The sequence below is a fragment of the Budorcas taxicolor genome, chromosome 10 (assembly GCF_023091745.1).
Source record: "Budorcas taxicolor isolate Tak-1 chromosome 10, Takin1.1, whole genome shotgun sequence".
Classification (NCBI taxonomy): domain Eukaryota; kingdom Metazoa; phylum Chordata; class Mammalia; order Artiodactyla; family Bovidae; genus Budorcas; species Budorcas taxicolor.
Window position 1 is genome coordinate 101,049,121 of NC_068919.1, and position 19,522 is coordinate 101,068,642.

Sequence of the window (19,522 nt, forward strand, 5' to 3'; positions counted from 1 at the left end):
AAAGGTAAGTCTTTCAATAAATGGTACTGGTAACTGAAAATCTATATGCAAAATAATGAGGTTGGGTCCTTTCCACTTACCACATATAAAAATTAATCAAAATGCATCGAAGAATCAGATGCAAAAACTAACACAATAAAACTCATAACTTTATAAGAGTAAATTTCCATGACCTCACAGAACAGGCACTGGTTACTTAAGGTATGACACCGAAAGCTCAAGTAACTGAAAAGCAAAACTCCCTAAAACAGGTAAACTGACGTCATCAAAATTAAAAACTCGTGTTTCAAAGGACACCATCAAAAACGCTGGAAGTAAAACCCACAGAATAGGATAAAATATCTGTAGATCATACATCTCATAAGGGTCTAGTATCTAGACTATGTAAAGAACCCTTAGAAAAAACAATAAAGACAAATCACTCAATTACAGAATGAACAAAGGATTGAAGTAGACATTTCTCCAAAGAGATATATAGTACAATCGGCCAAGTAGCACATGAAAACATGTTCAACACATTAGTCGTCAGGGAGATGCAAGTGTAAACCACAGTGAGACACCGCTTCATGCTGACTTCACAGTCACTAGGATGGTTTTGATACAGCAAAACTGGACAGAGCACGTGCACTGGGAGCTCCTGGAGCTCCTTTATCTCGCTCTGTGCAGCCACTGTGGAAACCAGCTTGGTGGTTCTTCAAAAAGTTAAATAGCTTGCTAACTCTACTGCCAGGTGTATACCCAGGAGACACGAAAAACTACGGTGATAACAAACCCTGGTACACCGCGTCCACAGGAGAATTCTTCACAGCAAGCAAGGGAGAGCCAGCGGAGTGTCCACTGCTGCTGATGGACTGAAAATAGGCGCTAAACCCACAGAGCGCAAAGCTGCTCAGAGAGTGAAGTCCCGACACATGCCACGTGGACGGACTCTGCACACACGCCAAGTGAGAGAAGCTGCCACAGAAGGCCACAGACAGAGCAGATCAGCGTGTGGATACAAGGGTGCGTGAAGAGTCGGGAGTGACTGCTACTGGGGTGAAAAAATTGAGACAGTGAAAACACTAGCAGAGAGGATGTTGTGTAAGTCTGAACACACTAGAAACCACTCGTAAGTGAATGACACTCCCACCCACAGATGGGTGAGTGTTACGGTATGTGAATTCTATCTCAATAAAGCTGCCACTAAAAGACGAGTCTGGTATGCGACTTTATTAAGTTCTAGTTTTCAACCTTGCCATGTGGTATAGTAGAAAGTGCCCCGAGTTTGATTCTGGCTCCTGCCTTATTAGTGCCGCTATGGACCACTCAATCGTATTGAGTTTTTCATCTGTAAAATGAAATGAATACAAACTACCCAACTGGTCACCTGTGGTTATTTTAGCACAACCCAGAGGATGCACAGAAAGAGTGTTTGTGAACTACATTGTTGCTGCTTACTCCCTAAAGTCGTGTCGGACCCTTGCAACTTCATGGACTGTAGCCCACCAGGCTCCTCTGTCCATAGGCTTTCTCAGACAAGAATACTGGAGTGGGGGACTAAAGACTGCCGCGTAAGTTCAGGGCTGTCACTGCGGCGGCACGGTAAGAGCGGAGGGGAAGGCAGAGCAGGGTGAGTGCTCACCCCTGCTCGAGCTCCCATGGCTTGTTTCCACTTCATTCACCCTCATTAGCTTATTGCGGCCTCCACCTTTTGAAACTTTTTCTTTCTTTAGTTCAGTTCAATTCAGTTGATCAGTCATGTCCCACTCTTGGCGACCCCATGGACTGTAGCACACCAGGCCTTCCTGTCCATCACCAACTCCCAGAGTTCACTCAAACTCATGTCCATTGAGTCGGTGATGCCATCCAGCCATCTCATCCTCAGTCGTCCCCTTCTCCTCCCGCCTTCAATTTTTCCCAGCATCAGAGTCTTTTCAAATGAGTCAGTTCTTCGCATCAGGTGGCCAAAGTATTGGAGTTTCCGCTTCAGCTTCAGTCCTTCCAATGAATATTCAGGACTGATCTCCTTTAGGATGGACTGGTTGGATATTCTTGCAGTCCAAGGGACTCTCAAGAGTCTTCTCCAACACCACAGTTCAAAAGCATCAATTCTTTGGCTCCCAGCTTTCCTCACAGTCCAACTCTCACATCCATACATAACTACTGGAAAAACCACAGCCTTGACTAGACGGACCTTTGTTGGCAAAGTAATGTCTCTGCTTTTAAATATGCTATCTAGGTTGGTCATACCTTTCCCTCCAAGGAGCAAGCGTCTTTTAATTTCATGGTTGCAGTCACTGTCTGCAGTGATTTTGGAGCCCCCCAAAATAAAGTCTGACGCTGTTTCCCATGAAGTGATGGGACCAGATGCCATGATCTTTGTTTTCTTAATGTTGAGTTTTAAGCCAACATTTTCACTCTCTTTCACTTTCATCAAGAGGCTCTTTAGTTCTTCTTCACTTTCTGCCGTAAGGGTGGTGTCATCCGCATATCTGAGGTTATTGATATTTCTCCCAGCAATCTTGATTCCAGCTTGTGCTTCTTCCAGCCCAGCGTTTCTCATGATGTACTCTGCATATAAATTAAATAAGCAGGATGACAATATACAGCCTTGACATACTCCATTCTCTATCTGGAACCAGTCTATTGTTCCATGTCCAATTCTAACTGTTGCTTCCTGACCTGCATACAGGTTTCTCAGGAGGCAGGTGGTCTGGTATTCCCATCTCTTTCAGAATTTTCCATAGTTTATTGTGATCCACACAGTCAAAGGCTTTGGCATAGTCAATAAAGCAGAAACGGATGTTTTTCTGGAACTCTCTTGCTTTTTCGATGATCCAGTGGATGTTGGCAATTTGATCTCTGGTTCCCCTGCCTTTTCTAAAACTAGCTTGAACACCTCAAAGTTGACAGTTCACATATTGCTGAAGCCTGGCTTGGAAAATTTTGAGCATTACTTTACTAGCATGTGAGATGAGTGCAGTTGTGCAGTAGTTTGAGCATTCTTTGGCACTGCCTTTCTTTGGGACTGGAATGAAAACTGACCTTTTCCAGTCCTGTGGCCATTACTGAGTTTTCCAAATTTGCTGGCATATTGACTGAAGCACTTTCACAGCATCATCATTCAGAATTTGAAACCGCTCAACTGAAATTCCATTACCTCCACTAGCTTTGTTTGTGGAGATGCTTACTAAGGCCCACTTGACTTCACATTCCAGGATGTCTGGCTCTAGGTGAGTGATCACACCATCTTGATTATCTAGGTAGTGAAGATTTTTTTGTACAGTTCTTCTGTGTATTCTTGCCACCTCTTCTTAATATCTTCTGCTTCTGTTAGGTCCATACCATTTCTTTCCTTTTTCGAGCCCATCTTTGCATGAAATGTTCCTTTGGTATTTCTAATTTTCTTGAAGAGATCTCTAGTCTTTCCCATTCTGTTGTTTTCCTCTTTTTCTTTGCACTGACCACTAAGGAAGGCTTTCTTATCTCTTCTTGCTCTTCTTTGGAACTCTGCATTCAGATGGGTATATCTTTCCTTTTCTCCTTTGCTTTTCACTTCTCTTCTTTTCACAGCTATTTGTAAGGCCTCCCCAGACAGCCATTTTGCTTTTTTGCATTTCTTTTTTTTGAGGATGGTCTTGATCCCTGACTCCTATACAACATCATGAACCTCTGTCCACAGTTCATCAGGCACTCCGTCTTCAAATCTATTCCCCTGAATCTATTTGTCACTTCCACTATATAATTGTAAGGGGTTTGATTTAGGTCTTACCTGAATGGTCTAATGGTTTTCCCTACTTTCTTCTATTTAAGTCTGAATTTGGCAATAAGGCATTCATGATCTGAGACACAGTCAGATTTATTTCTTAAATAGTGTTCATTATGTTATCTTCAAAGCCAAAAAGAGTAAATTGCTAAGCAGAATTAGGGTAATGAAACAGCCAAAACTGAGCAAATGGATGGGTAAAGGCTACATATCTTTTGTTGCTAGGTTGCATGTATCTCCCAACTCTTTGGCCACATAAGAGTAAACAACAGAAAATAATCGAACACCATCATACTACAGACACTCAATTCTGTTACCTCGAGCGCGTGTATGGGGATGGAACACCGCCCCCAACCATTGAGATGGCAAAGAGAGTCCACAGTGCTGGCACTTCCGTGGATCATCAGCCTATTTAAAAATTCCTCTTGAGTCAAACCAAACAAAATCAGAGAGAGTCCATTTTCTACAAGACAAAAAGTCAGCTTTAATAAATTGTTAGGACTCAGGTTTCCGTGTTATGACAGGAATTAATTTCTAACTACTCAATACTTCAGCACTGTAATTACTAATGTTTACTGGGTACTGGCAACTAATGACCTCAATTAATAAATTCATCATAATTTTTCAAAGAATAATTTCAACTTTCAAAACAGTAAACACGAGACAAATTCTCGTAAGAACAATGCATCCTACGAAACAGCACTAAACCGCTCTACTTTGTACAATCTTGCACAATCAATACTGTCTTAATTGTATCCTGTATAACTGTATTTTGTATAATGTAAAAAATTGTATCTTGCACGATCAATACCTGGAACCTTTACCAAAATAAAGCAATTAATAGCATGCTCTGATACACAGAAATACATGATTACCAAAATTGAGATACTAAAGAAGAAACACACAGTTCAATCAGAACACTCAGTAGCTTTACAGGAAATTATGGGATAAATGCTGAATCAACGTATATCTGACACGCCATACCCAAATACCTATGGAAGCCAAGCAGGTAGGGAGAGAAGTACAAGAAAACGTAACCTAAAAAAACAATTAAAAAACAAAAACAAAGCAAAATAAACAACCTGAAAGGAACTGGCCCATCTAAGGCCACTGAAATTTGGCTTCCATCCATAAACTGGAGGAGGGATGAAGGCCAGTGGGCCAAATCTTTTTTCAGTAACAACTAAAATGCCAGATTGTGTGAAATCCTCTAATTTTACATGCTTATAAATAAAATCTTTTTTTAAAGTCTGGACTTTCCTGGTGGCTCAGATGGTAAAACGTCTGCCTACACTGTGGAATATTCATGTTCGATTCTTGGGTTGGGAAGATCCTCTGGAAAAGGAAATGGCAACCCACTCCAGTACTCTTGCTTGGAAAATCACGTGGACAGAGGAGCCTGGTAGGCTACAGTCCATGGGGTCACAAAGAGTCGGACACAACTGCACAACTGAAGTTTCAATTAAATTTTAGGTAGTACAGGCCAAACAAAATAAATCTGAGTTCAAACATGGTCCATGAGCACCCAGCTTGCAACCTCTGCCTACACAGACTGAAGTCCTGTGAAAGACTTGCTAGGTTAAAAACCAACCTTTCTTAGACTCTCTGACTTAGTATGCTAAGCATTTAGCTGAGCAGAATTAATCTTAACTAAAAATCAAACACAGGGACAACAGGACTAAGAGTAACACCGAATTTTCTCCATCAAAGCCTAGGCTTAAGAGGTGCGAGCAGGCACCACCACCACTCAGGAAGAAGTGAAACTGGCATTGGGGCAGCCCTCAGCATGGGCTCCAACCTGGGGTAAGACGTCCTCACCTGTCAAGACGAGGCACAGCTGCTGGGCTCCACCACTGTCTACAGGAATACACTTTTTGCCCAGCAAAAAACACTGCGTGCTCTGGGTCTCCAAGTCCCACAGGACAATGGTCCAGCCTGAGCCTTCCCCTGCCCAAGTGAACAGTGCAGTGAAGCCTGTCACAGACACGCAGGTGAGCTCGAGGGGCTCCTCCCGTTCCCTGAGGCGCATCCTTTTCCACACTCGTCCTGCGTCAATGGTCCTCGCAGGGCCTTTCTGTGGAGAATTACACGGGCTACACGTCACATCCTGTGGAGCAAAGGCCCAGTCTGACACACTGGTACTGCGGTCACCAGATTCAGGGGACTCCAGATGCGAAATATCCTGGAACCACGGAGCACAGCAGGACCCTCCCAGCTTGGAACTCTGTATTGTTTCATTCAATGACGACAGCTGGGCTTTCCAAGACCTGGGAGATAGGACAGAACTCACATCTGTGACAGTGAAAGGCAGTGAGTGAGGCACTGAAGCAAGCAAAGACGCACTTAGGGAAACACGAGTGTCTGCTCTGTGAAGACTGAAGTGAGAAGGTACGGTGTCAGCCTCACACACACACACAAATGAGAATAATAAAGTAAATCTAAAAAGGAGGTTTCTGTACCTATCAATTCGGAAGGAAAACTTGGTCAGTTTCATGTTGTAGTCAGAATTAACAGGATCATCTTCATCTATCCCCTCGGGACCTTCAATAGGGATGTCCTGTAGAGTTTTTTCACATAACAGATGTCCTGGGTATTGCCTATGTTTCGAAAACAATAATCATGGTAAAAAATGATGGTCAAACCCAGATCCATGTTATTGCCTCTCCTGTTAAACATGAAAAGAGGGTGGAGGCGTCGCAGAGCAGAGGCAGTACAGACAGCTCCCCTGGCCTGGGCGCCTCACCCCAGTGCTGGGGGTACACTGAGGGAGCCAGGCCATGCATACGGAGCTGACAATGTAACATTATATGTCAATTACAGGAATTCAAAAATTTACCCTTAAGGGAAGTTTTATGAAGAGACAAGAGCATGTATTATCTACTACACTGTAGATGTGAAGCTAGTAACTTTTACCTGAACTAATGTATTTGAATTTTTCAACAACCCTATGAGGTAAATATATGCCAGTTCTGTAGCTATAGAAACTAAGGCTCAGAGAAACAGTGCAGCTGGGTTTGAACCAGGTAAAGATGACGTAACTACAGGTGTTTAATCACCCACCACCACAAAGTGAGATATGGGCTGAGACCAGGGAAATACATAAAAGCTAGGAAAGCAAAGTGAATGCAGGTGTAGATGCAGAATGTATGTAAGATGAGGCTGAAGAGCTTTGCAAGAGACAAATGAGGTCAGGCTTTATGGGCTACTAAGGATTCTTTGGAAGGAACGATGCTAAAGCTGAAACTTAGTACTTTGGCCACCTCATGCAAAGAGTTGACTCACTGGGAAAGACTCTGATGCTGGGAGGGATTGGGGGCAGGAGAAGGGGACGACCGAGGATGAGATGGCTGGATGGCATCACGGATGGACGTGAGTCTGAGTGAACTCCGGGAGCTGGTGATGGACAGGGAGGCCTGGTGTGCTGCGATTCATGGGGTCACAAAGAGTAGGACACGACTGAGGAACTGAACCGAACTGAACTGAAGGACTGTTAGCTTTCATCTTGGGGAAGGAGGAAAGAAGCTGGACAAGGGCTTTAAGCGGAGAAGCCACATGAGCAGACTCAGAGGAGTGGCTCTGGGAGACTGGGGTGTGCACAACCCCCTGAGCACTCAGTTAGATTACTGACCATTCCAACAAGTTGAAGGTAACAGCGTGACTTGCATTTGCCAAGGAGATGATGTTAGAGAAGGCAGGCTGACAGTGAAGAAATATGATCTGTGGAGAAAGCAGTTCCCCCGCAACAAAAGATATATATATACTCTGTCCCCACATGTTCATACCTGCCTGCACTCTGAAAAGATACGCATTTGAACAGCATCATTCTGGCTACTCCATAGAGGGTGAGTTTGAGGGGGGAAGAACAGATACAGTGAGACCAATTACAAGGCTGGTAAGCTAGTTCAGGTAAGTGAGGACAAAGAAGTTAAGAAAAGTGGAAAAGATTCAAGAAGCCCTGAAGAGCTAGAATGACTAGGACCTGGTGATTAGATGGACATGGATCTAATACTTAAGAGGCTGGAGATCTAGAAAAGACAGGAAACAGAAAATGGTCCCTGAGGAGGAGGGAAGGAATGGGATTCAGAGCACACTCAAGAGAGATGGGCCTGCATGGGAGCAGGAAACCCCTTCCCTGTAACAGGACAGAACATGGAGAAGACAAGTGCAAGAAAGTGAGACATTTCACGTGAGAAACTGAAGGAGACCCCGTGAGATGGGGTCTACTTCCTTTACGAAGTAGGAGGCAAAGTCATCCAAGAACAGTTGGGGGTAAAGAGATGAATAAAGGTTTGAGAAAAACGGACGTTTAAGACACTGCTGCAAAAAAAAAACCGGGCTCATGGAGGAAGTCACCGTAAAGTTGCCAGGCAACATGAGAGACCACGTAAGGCCCGAGTCGCGAGCTTCAGTGGCATCGATTTTATCTGTGGTGTCCTCACAAGTGCTCAGCTGTGTGGATGCAGGGAATAAGACAGGATTAAAGAACATGTTAGACCAAGTGCTATCACACAGCAGCATCAAGAGTTTAGGGCGCATTCAAAACAGTGACTCCAATGCCAGGTCACAGACTCTACACTATAAAAAGGCGGACGTGAAGACAGAGGAGATGCAGCTGTCACTCGTGAGGTCAGCGTATGCAGATTCCAGTGAAGTCAGATGAGAGAAGTGGGGGTACCTGAGTAAGCAAGATGTAGTTCGGCAAGTTGTGGTCAGAGCGGGATGCGTGGAAAAGTGATTTAGGGGAGGAACAGTTTCACATACTGACAAAGCCCAGGGTATGACTGTGAGAATGGACAGCTAAAGTAAGCTGGAGGAAAAAGTTACTGACGGCAAATTGAACAAACAAATCACGTGGAGCTTACACGAGCTTACAAACTCTATAGGAAACACAAAAAATTAGAGAAGTAGTGAAAGACTATACGACTGAGTGTTAAACTGTAGTTCAAAGCAAAAAGTGCCAAAGTTCAAAGAGAAAAAACTTATAAAATGAGCAGAAATTTACAAGTGGAAGGGATTTTAGTAAGGAATGACTTCATAAGAGAGGTGGATCTCAGAGCAGGAACAGGACCTGACAAAATGAAAAGGGGTGGCTGATACTCCATTTGGTTGGAAAGAACTAGAGTTGGAGGCCCGAATGGAAAAAATACTTTTAGATTCCATAGTACACTTACAAAATACAGAGTCAAGTTCCTCGAGAAGTTATACTAATTAAAGAGCACTCACGTAGATAATTAACAAGTAGAGATAGATTGTTGATTTAGATAGACAAGACAGATCCCCAAACTGGCTATAGGGAAGGGAGCAGAAGTTCTTCACCGGCTGATGTTACAGTGGCTGAGTTCAAAGGAATCTGCCCCAAGGAATGCGCCTGGTGCCCCTCAGGGTTCTCCTGGGGTACTGCCAAAACATCCAGAGGAACAGAACCCTGCACTCAAGGACCAGGGGAGGTAAGTGGGTTTCCTTCCTCTTCACCTGTTAAACTGTCTTCCAAAGAAACCGATCAGGAGGTAACTCTACATACGCAAGCTGTGTCTCAGTCGGTGAAAACGGCCGACTGACACACAAGCATACAGCCTGAAAACGAGATAATCGTCCTGGCTTAGGAATTCTGACACACAAGCATACAGCCTGAAAATGCGATAATCGTCCTGGCTTAGAAATTCTGACACACAAGCATACAGCCTGAAAACGTGATAATCGTCCTGGCTTAGAAATTCTGACACACAAGCATACAGCCTGAAAACGAGATAATCGTCCTGGCTTAGAAATTCTGACACACAAGCATACAGCCTGAAAACGAGATAATCGTCCTGGCTTAGGAATTCTGACACACAAGCATACAGCCTGAAAACGTGATAATCGTCCTGGCTTAGGAATTCTGACACACAAGCATACAGCCTGAAAACGTGATAATCGTCCTGGCTTAGAAATTCTGACACACAAGCATACAGCCTGAAAACGTGATAATCGTCCTGGCTTAGAAATTCTGACAAATATGTTAAAAAGCCATTAAAAACAAGTGAAAAAAAATCACAGTAGTAAGAAGTTCTGGCTGATATGTGAGGATGAAATTAACTCATCGAAGTACATTCCCAATGACTCAAGGGTATGTTTGTTTCATTCATATTAAGCTATGACCCAAAATCCTAATGGCTTGAAATGTCCCTTAATTCTGAAAGTCATAAACGCTGATTAGCCTACTTGCAAGTTGCAATAAATAGGTGCTGTGTACATGGGTATGCACAGTCAGATACAAACAGGTTCCTTTCCAACCTAAGACCAGAAGCAACTAGAATTTCTAAATCAAAAAGCTACACACAGAAGTACTCAAGTTTCACTAATATATTCAGGAAGCTGCTGGTGTGGGCCCTCCACAGGGAACACCCTAGAAAACCCTAAGGTGGAAAAAGATGGACCCCACAGGCGGCCAGGACCACAAGCCACGTAAGATGCAGCCCTAACAGGGTCAATCCCACTTTTCTTCTACTCTGGCATTGGAAAGAAGTGAGGAGATTACGTACAGTAGCTAAGAGTTTTTAAAATTGTGATTGGTTACTTTTTACATATGACGACATAAGCTGTCTATAATATGAATATAAATCAAAATGAAAACTTGGATACGCATCCAGAAGTAAAAAATAGCCAGTGGTCATCTGTACATATTTTTATATAGTAACAAGCTCACTATGTAGTACCTAGAATGTTATCAACTAGATAGAGGAAAAAAAACTGGTTAAAAGAAAGGGAAAAAAGGGCTAACAAGTACATTTCTTAACCTCTTTATGGCTCTAATTATTTACCTCAAATTAGAGAAGGAAGTAATCTACATACCTGAAGTACAAAGTCAAGTTAACAGCAACTGCAGTGTTGGGGAAGCCCACCACCACGACAACATCCAGGTCCTGAGACACTTTCAGTGAAGTAAACGAAGAGCTCTTGGCTGGCTCCTGTTGCTGCTCATTACACACATCTTCCTGAGAGAGTGCTAAATCCACCTGAGCTACTTGTCTGCCACCCACAATGTCAAAAATGTCTTTGAGCTAAGAGTTAAAGACAATGTCAGTCTTAAGTATGCCCAAACACTTCAAACACAGGACAGGACAGAGTTATAGACCTCATCGTTCCAACCTTGTAGCTATAATGACAGAAGGAGAATGGACATTAAAGAGCCCATCGTGCTGACCAGGCGACTACGTGGCAGTCTCTTCAACAACGCCCACTCAGCCTCCACTCTGTGCCAGCCGCCGAGGCATCACGAACACTTTCCACTTGTGCTCTCCCACGGCGCTGTTCAAGAGAAACAGCGCGAGGCGCGTTTGCCACGGTACATTTTCTAGCGGCCTTACTGAAAAAGTACAAAGAAACCAGTGACCCTAATTTTAATACATTATTTAACCCAGGATATCCAAAATATTATCTCTACATGTAATTAATATAAACACTGATACATTTTACGTATTTCTTCGAAATTGTTCAAATTGAGTTATTTTATACTTATAGCACATCTCAATTGGGACAATTTTCATTGCAATTATTTGGTCTGTATTTAGACTGCAAAAATTTATATTTAAGAACTTGGAACAGCCAAGTCGTTCCAAACATACTTTAAAGTTCTCCAATAAATGAATCAAGTATCAGACGTTCAAGTAATTAAATACAACTAAGAATTCAGTTTCTCAGTCACACTAGCCAGTTTCAAGTGTTCAACAGCCACATATGCCTACTGCCTACCATGTCGGACAGCGCAGTTCTGTAACCTGGCAACAAAAACGAAGTTAATCCAATATTCTGTAACATTTTTTATAATACAATAACCTGTATTTTTACAAAAGAAATGTTAATACAGACTGTGATATATATAAAATACTACTATTTGGTCACTGCCACGGTGGGTCAGTGGTAAAGAATCAGCCTGCAACGCAGGAGACATGTGTTTGATTCCTGGGTTAGGAAGATCCCCTGGAGGAGGAAATGGCAACCCACTCCAGTATTCTTGCCTGGAGAATCCCATGGACAGAGGAACCTAGCAGGCTACAGTCCACGGGGTCACAAAGAGTTGGAAATGACTGAGCAAGCATGCACACAAATGATATATGTAAAATAGAAAAGAAAATGAAATAAAAGTCCCCAAAACACTACTATAAGGGTTGTTCTTCAAATAATCTTCAATATAATTCTGCTGGTGACCTATGAATCTAAGGACAAAACAAATCTGTGACAGTTTCCAAAAACAAACGTAAAAAAACAGTTATGCAAACAATATGATTTCCTAATATGACAGAAGCATTAGAGGCAGTAAAAGAGATAAGATTATACTCATACACAAAAATGTGTGTATTACATTATAAGCAGTCATCTGAATCCCTCCTGGAACAAGCACAAAACAGATATTTAATAAATAATATTTTAAATAAATGGGTAATACAGAATATACCCAATTTAAAAATATAGATAAGCTGGATGATTATGACTATGAAAAAATGTATATTTATAAACTGAAAAATATCTGAATGGAATATAGAGCAATGCAGTTGAGTATCTGAAGTTCATGAACAGCTTTTTCTCTGAAAGTTTTACTGAAAAATTAACCATTCCACCTATAGCCCAGTCCCTAAACCTATGAGCCTAAAAAGGCTCATTTTCCTAGGTATTCTCCTCCCCCCGACATCAACATCTTTACCAAAAAGGATACAGATCCAGCCTAAACTACTCAAAACAAAGAGAATTCCTCTGCAGAGCTGCGTGTCAATAATCCTGTCCACTGCCTGCGCAGGTAAGGGCAACGTGTAACAGCTGAGTACCCTAATTTCAGCATCTCTTTCAGCAAACATAACATGTAGGACAACACATTTGTTGATGAACAATAATGATGTGTTGTTGTGAAACGACAGAATCCTCAAAGATAACAAGGAAAAACCTATAAAACAAAAGGATATCACATCAAACTCACTGGTCACAATTTTACAACTGGTAAATTTGGCGCTGTTACCATAACACAAACAGATGAAACAAGAAAGAATCGGCATTTATCTTAGTCCAACTCTAGACAATTACTGATCAAACTCAGCTGAGCAAGTGGTCACTGGAAGGTAGGTGAGGGAATGAGCGAAGATGACCTACACTCTCTCTGTGCCTTCTGTTTCCGGCCAGAGTGTGATTTAAAAACCCACAGGATGATTAAAAAAGGTTCCTACCCACGAGACCCCACAAGAACCATCACAGACTCTTTTTTTAAAAGGAAGAAACGTAAGCAGGGTGGCAAGAACGCTACTGCCTTAAAAATAAATGCCTGAGTGCTTTGATTTCTGCTCCCTGAAGCCCTCCGGATAGGATGTAGCAAACAGCTCTGTGACCAGCCTAGATCAGCAGATTAACCAAGAGAAATATAACGTCAGCCACAAAAATAATTTAAAATTTTCCAGTAACTGCACTGAAAAAAGAAACAGGTAAAACTAATTTTATTATATTATTTACCTCATCTTCAATACATCAACATGTAACTAATACAAAAACTATTAATGAGCTATTTTACTTTTTTAGTACCAAGTTTTCAAATCTGGAATGTACTTGACATTTAAAGGACATATTAATTCATATTAACCACATTAACAGCTTAACAGCCTCATGTAGCTAGTGCCTACTATACTAGACAGGGCAAATACCCCTCCCTGATTTTACCTCTATTACAACTGTTCCTGAAATACATACAATTACATAGTTATGCAGATTCAAACATGCTGAAAGACTACCTGCAAATACTTACTGATATTTTGATCTTCAACAAGCTTCTGCAATGTCTTCTCACTATAGCTATACAAAACGGTTGCATCACATCTTCCACCTTCCAAATTAAATTCATAGATGAGCAGTTCATAATTTCCAGTAAGAGCAACCAGTCTGGGCTTGTTGTTTGGTGTCCCACTGTGATGAGAACCCTCCCATACAAACCTAAGGAAAAAGTTTAGACTATTATTATGTTCTACACCCACAATAATACCCACAACGGTGAGGGTAAAATGGCAGAAAGAGTAGGGAACTTCTTGGTTCACCTAATCACATTCATTCTATATACAACCTAAGGGGATGTAAACTGCTCTAGATTTCAGCCTCTTTTCCCTTTCTCCTTCCCCTTCCTCACTTCTTTCCCCTCAACATTCTTCAGGGCAACACAAGAATACAGGAATGGGTGGTGAAGAGGGGGCAAAGAGCAAGAAATGGTGACTGCTCTTATTCCATTTCATCCTAAATGAGGACTGATGATATGCTTAAAGTAACTGTCATGATCAAGGATAAGTTTCAATAACCAAATGTCTATTATTTATAGAAGATGGTCTTCACAATAAACAAAAACTATGTTCTGCTAACATAGACGCTTTCAATCACATTTTAAAAAAGTAATTATTGCATTTATAGACTTCGAAGACTTTAAAGAGGCATATCACAGAAGAGCTCTGTCCAACAGAACTCTCCATGAGACCGAAGTGTTCAAAGAATCTGCAAGGTCCAATACAGTAGCCAACTGCCACATGGCTACTCAGCACTTGAAACATGCTCAGTGAGTGCAACCGAGGAACTAAATTTTCAATTTTAAGTCACATGTGGCTAATGGCTACCATATGGGACGGTGCAGTTACAAAATATATAACGCAGTACAAAGTCAACATACCAACATGGCTAACAAGGATGGAAAGAGACTATTAATGCAAGCTTCAAATTAAATAGTTACATTTAAAAATAAGAGCCCAGATTTCGAAAACAATGCAGATGAAGCTACCATGCTGATAGTTTCTTTTTTTAAAAAAAGCTTTTTTCCCAAGTAGTAAGTTTGACATCTAAAAACAGTGAACTTGGTGCTATGTCAGAGAAAAAATACTGACATTTTGTACTTTTGTCTTTATACCTAGAATGTTTCATAAACAGCCAATACATGACTGTTTACACTGAAATCTGAAAATGTCAAATTAAAATATATTTAAAAGCAAAATACTGTGAAACAAGTAACATCGTTAGCACACAGGACCATACTGCCACGTGCAAAGACAGACTTTTCAGTGAACAGATTACAGAATGCACAATGATTCAACAATATATGCAAAAACCGTGTATATCGGTAGTCTACCAACATGCGATACTGGCAGAATAAAGACAGTCGCTCAGTCGTGTCTGACTCTCCGGCATTGCAGGCGGCTTCTTTACAAACTGAGCTATCAGGGAAGCGCCATGGGTAGAAAAGCAGGAAGCAAATTCTGAACCCTATAAATTTGTCCTTATTTTTACCCGATGAATTATTCGAATTAAAATTAAATTCAGTTAGAAAAAAGCTAAAACGTTGTCCTCCATGCTCTGCCTCCCACTAGTTTCACGCAACAGCTTCCATAAGCCCCCCAGTTACTTAAGGTCAGTTCTCCTTATCTTCTGTTGGGAACTCTGACTCATTCCTCTCTTTACAGGACTGTGTTCACCGATACGTAACAATGTTCAATCAACTAACTTGAGGAGGAGAGAGAATCCTTTTCCTAGAAGCTGCTGCTGCTGCTGCTAAGCCGCGTCAGTCGTGTCAGACTCTGTGCGACCCCATAGACGGCAGCCCACCAGGCTCCCCCGTCCCTGGGATTCTCCAGGCAAGAACACTGGAGTGGGTTGCCATTTCCTTCTCCAATGCGTGAAAGTGAAGTCGCTCAGTCGTGTCTGACCCTCAGCGACCCCATGGACTGCAGCCTTCCAGGCTCCTCCATCCATGGGATTTTCCAGGCGAGAGTACTGGAGTGGGGTGCCATTGCCTTCTCCTCCTAGAAGCTAGAGACCAGGAATAAAGATACCAAACGAACCTCTACTGTGAGGCACTGTTGTAAGACCTGGAGATTCCAAGACTCTGTGGCTACTAAAGTCGTAAAGAAACATTTCTAAAACGTTTTATTAAAGAGTCCAAAGCCTCGGATGGCACTCTCAAACTTAACGATATAAAATGTAAGAGTTACAGATGATTGAAATTGTTTCTCTTCCGTCTTACCGACCAAAAAGCCTCACGTGTATTAAGAACTGTCTTACTACACCTTTTAGGCACTACTCCTAGGTAACGTGCAGCGCGCATAATAAGCATTTCTTAGGAAAATACATTAATGAGTAGAAAATGCAGGCTCTATCCTTCAAAAGGGAGCGGGGGGAGGAAGCCCCAAAGTGAAGGAAACAGCTATCTGCATCGCGCATTAGAATAACAGGACAATGGAAATGAGATGATGCCCCCGGCTGGCGTCTTCAACAGATTTAACTGAAGAAATGGGCGTGGGGGTACAGCACGGTGACGAGAAATCAAACTACGTCGAACGAATAAAAAGCGCAGCGCCCAAACAGGGACTCCCACAGCTCCCCGCGTGCGGCCTCCACCCAGCGGGAACGGAAGAGGGGAACTCGACCACCATGCGGCTCTGAGGGGGGCCGGGCCCGCCTTGGGCGGGCGCCCCGCCGTCACTCCGCTCCCGCCGCCCCCCGGCCAGCAGAGGCGCGCTCCCTCACCGCCCGGCCCGGCCGCAGCTCTTACTGCCGAAAACAGCCTTCCAGGAGGCAGTCGCCCCCGCCTCGGCCGCCCGGCGCCAAGGGGAGCACGCGGAGGCTGCCTGAGGCCGTCAGACTGCCCAGGGCCGCCTGCTCTCTGTGCAGCTGCGCCCGGGGCCCCAGCCGCCCTGTGGCCTCGGCGGAGACCGGCACCAACAAAACGGGCAGCACCCGCTCCTCCGCAGCCATCCTAGCCCGCCGCCCCTTCCGGCCCGCGTGCCGCGTCCTGCGCCTGCGCACTGCGCCCAGCCCGCCCTCCGCCTCTTGATCCCCGCCGCGTCGTGCGCCTGCGCCGTGCGCCGACCCGCTCCACCTCGTGACCCCCCTCCCGCCGCGTCGTGCGCCTGCGCCGTGCGCCGACCCGCTCCACCTCGTGACCCCCCTCCCGCCGCGTCCTGCGCCTGCGCCGTGCGCCGACCCGCTCCCCGCCTCGTGACCCCCCCTCCCGCCGCGTCCTGCGCCTGCGCCGTGCGCCGACCCGCTCCCCGCCTCGTGACCCCCCCTCCCGCCGCGTCCTGCGCCTGCGCCGTGCGCCGACCCGCTCCCCGCCTCGTGACCCCCCCTCCCGCCGCGTCCTGCGCCTGCGCCGTGCGCCGACCCGCTCCCCGCCTCGTGACCCCCGGCGCCGCCCACGCCGGCGATACCAACTCTTCGTTTCAGGGCGAGGAAGTTAGGGGTTTTAGTTAGCGGCCGAAGAGGGACCTGGCAACTGTTTCCAATGTCCGTCACCCTCTGCTCTCTCACCCTTGCCGCCAGCCCCTGCCTCTCTATCCACCTCTTCAGCTCAGTTCAGTCGCTCAGTCGTGTCCGACTCTGCGACCGCATGAGCTGCAGCACAAAAGGCCTCGCTGTCCATCTCCAACTCCTGGAATTTACCCAAAATCGTGTCCATCGAGTCAGTGATGCCATCCAACCATCTCATCCTCTGTCGTCCCCTTCTCCTGCCCTCAATCTTTCCCAGCATCAGGGTCTTTTCAAATGAGTCAGCTCTTTGCATCAGGTGGCCAAAGTATTGGAGTTTCCGCTTCGGCTTCAGGCCTTCCAATGAATATTCAGGACTGATCTCCTTTAGGCTGGACTGGTTGGATCTCCTTGCAGTCCAAGGGACTCTCAAGATTGTCTTCTCCATCTCCACAGTTCAAAAGCATCAGTTCTTCATTGCTCAGCTTTCTTTATAGTCCAACTCTCACATCCATACATGACTGCTGGGAAAAACATAGCTTTGACTAGTTGGACATTTCTCAGCAAGGTAATGTCTATGCTTTATAATATGCTGTCTAGGTTAGTCATAACTTTCCTTCCAAGAAGCAAGAGTGTTTTAATTTTATGGCTGCACTCACCATCTGCAGTAATTTTGGAGCCTCCCAAAATAAAGTCTGTCACTGTTTCCACCATTTCCCCATCTGTTTGCCATGAAGTGTTGGGGCCAAGTGACATCTTAGTTTTCTGAAAGTTGAGTTTCAAGCCAACTTTTTGACTCTCCTCTTTCACTTTCATCAAGAGGCTCTTTAGTTCTTCACTTTCTGCCATAAGGGTGGTGTCATCTGCATGTCTGAGGTTATTGAGATTTCTCCCAGCAATCTTGATTCCAGCTTGTGCTTCATCCAGCCTAGCTTTTCTCGTGATGTTCTCTACATATAAGTTAAATAAGCAGGGTAACAATATACATCCTTGATGTACCCCTTTCCTGATTTGGAACCAGTCTGTTGTTCCATGTCCAGTTCTAACTTGCTTCCTGACCTCCATACAAGTTTCTCAAGAGGCAGGTCAGGTGGTCTGGTATTTCCCTTTCTTTCAGAATTTTCCACAGTTTATTTTGATGCACACAGTCAAAGGCTTTGGCATAGTCGATAAAGCACAAATAGATGTTTTTCTGGAACTCTCTTGCTTTTTCTGTGATCCAACGGATGTTGGCGATTTGATCTCTGGTTCCTCTGCCTTTTCTAAAACCAGCTTGAACATCTGGATGTTTACGGGTCACGTACTGTTGAAGCCTGGCTTGGAGAATTTTGAGCATTCCTTTACTAGCGTGTGAGATGAGTGCAATTGTGTGGTAGTTTGAGCATTCTTTGGCATTGCCTTTCTTTGGGATTGAAATGAAAACTGACCTTTTCCAGTCCTGTGGCCACTGCTGAGTTTTCCAAATTTGCTGCCATATTGAGTGCAGTGCTTTCACAACATTATCTTTTAGGATTTGAAATAGCTCAACTGGAATTCCATCGCCTCCACTAGCTTTGTTTGTAGAGATGCTTCCTAAGGCTCACTTGCCTTTGAATTCTAGGATGTCTGGCTCTAGGTTGGTGATCACGCCATGGGTGATGGGTCATTAAGATCTGTTTTTGTATAGTTCTTCTGTGTATTCTTGCCACCTCTTCTTAATATCTTCTGCTTCTGTTAGGTCCATGCCATTTTTGTCCTTTATTGTGCCCGTCTTTGCATGAAATGTTCCTTTGGGATTTCTGATTTTCTTAAAGAGATCTCTAGACTTTCCCATTTTATTGTTTTCCTCTTTTTCTTTGCATTGCTCTCTGAGGAAGGCTTTCTTAGCTCTCCTTGCTCTTCTTTGGAATGCTGCATTCAAATGGGTATATCTTTCCTTTTCTCCTTTGCCTTTCACCTCTCTTCTTTTCACAGCTATTTGTAAGACCTCCTCAGACAACCATTTTGCCTTTTTGCATTTCTTTTCTTTGGGGATGGTCTTGATCGCTGCCTCCCGTACAATGTCATGAACCTCCCTCTGTAGTTCATCAGACACTCTATCAGATCTAATCCCTTGAATCTATTTGTCACTTCCACTGTATAATCATAAGGGATTTGATTTCGGTTATACCTGAATGGTCTAGTGGTTTTCCCTACTTTTTTCAATTTCAGTCTGAATTTGGCAATAAGGAGCCCATGATCTGAGCCACAGTCAGCTCTTGGTCTTGTTTTTGCTAACTGTATAGAGCTTCTCCATTTTTGGCTGCGAAGAATATAATCAGTCTGATTTTGGTGTTGACCATCTGGTGATGTCCATGTGTAGAGTCTTCTCTTGTGTTGTTGGAAGAGGGTGTTTACTATGACCAGTGAATTATCTTGGCAGAACTATTAGCCTTTGCCCTACTTCCTTCTGTACTCCAAGGCCAAATTTGCCTGTTACTCCAGGTATTTCTTGACTCCCTACTTTTGCATTCCAGTCCCCTATAATGAAAATGACATCTTTTTTGGGTGTTGGTTCTAGAAGGT

At 43.8% G+C, this 19,522-nt stretch overlaps 1 protein-coding gene across 1 annotated transcript in view; it reads right to left on the minus strand.

The window, feature by feature from the left end:
• Window positions 1–16,486, minus strand: part of SPG11 (SPG11 vesicle trafficking associated, spatacsin) — a 79,611-nt gene extending 63,125 nt beyond the window's left edge. Inside the window, exons 1-7 of the mRNA XM_052647091.1 lie at window positions 16,284–16,486; window positions 13,509–13,693; window positions 12,438–12,662; window positions 10,577–10,778; window positions 6,205–6,342; window positions 5,564–6,012; window positions 4,063–4,208 (exon numbers count right to left, since the gene is read on the minus strand). Of these exons, the coding sequence (XP_052503051.1) occupies window positions 4,063–4,208; window positions 5,564–6,012; window positions 6,205–6,342; window positions 10,577–10,778; window positions 12,438–12,662; window positions 13,509–13,693; window positions 16,284–16,486 (1,548 nt within the window). The remainder of the gene's footprint in view (window positions 1–4,062; window positions 4,209–5,563; window positions 6,013–6,204; window positions 6,343–10,576; window positions 10,779–12,437; window positions 12,663–13,508; window positions 13,694–16,283) is intronic.
• Window positions 16,487–19,522: the final 3,036 nt, after the last annotated feature.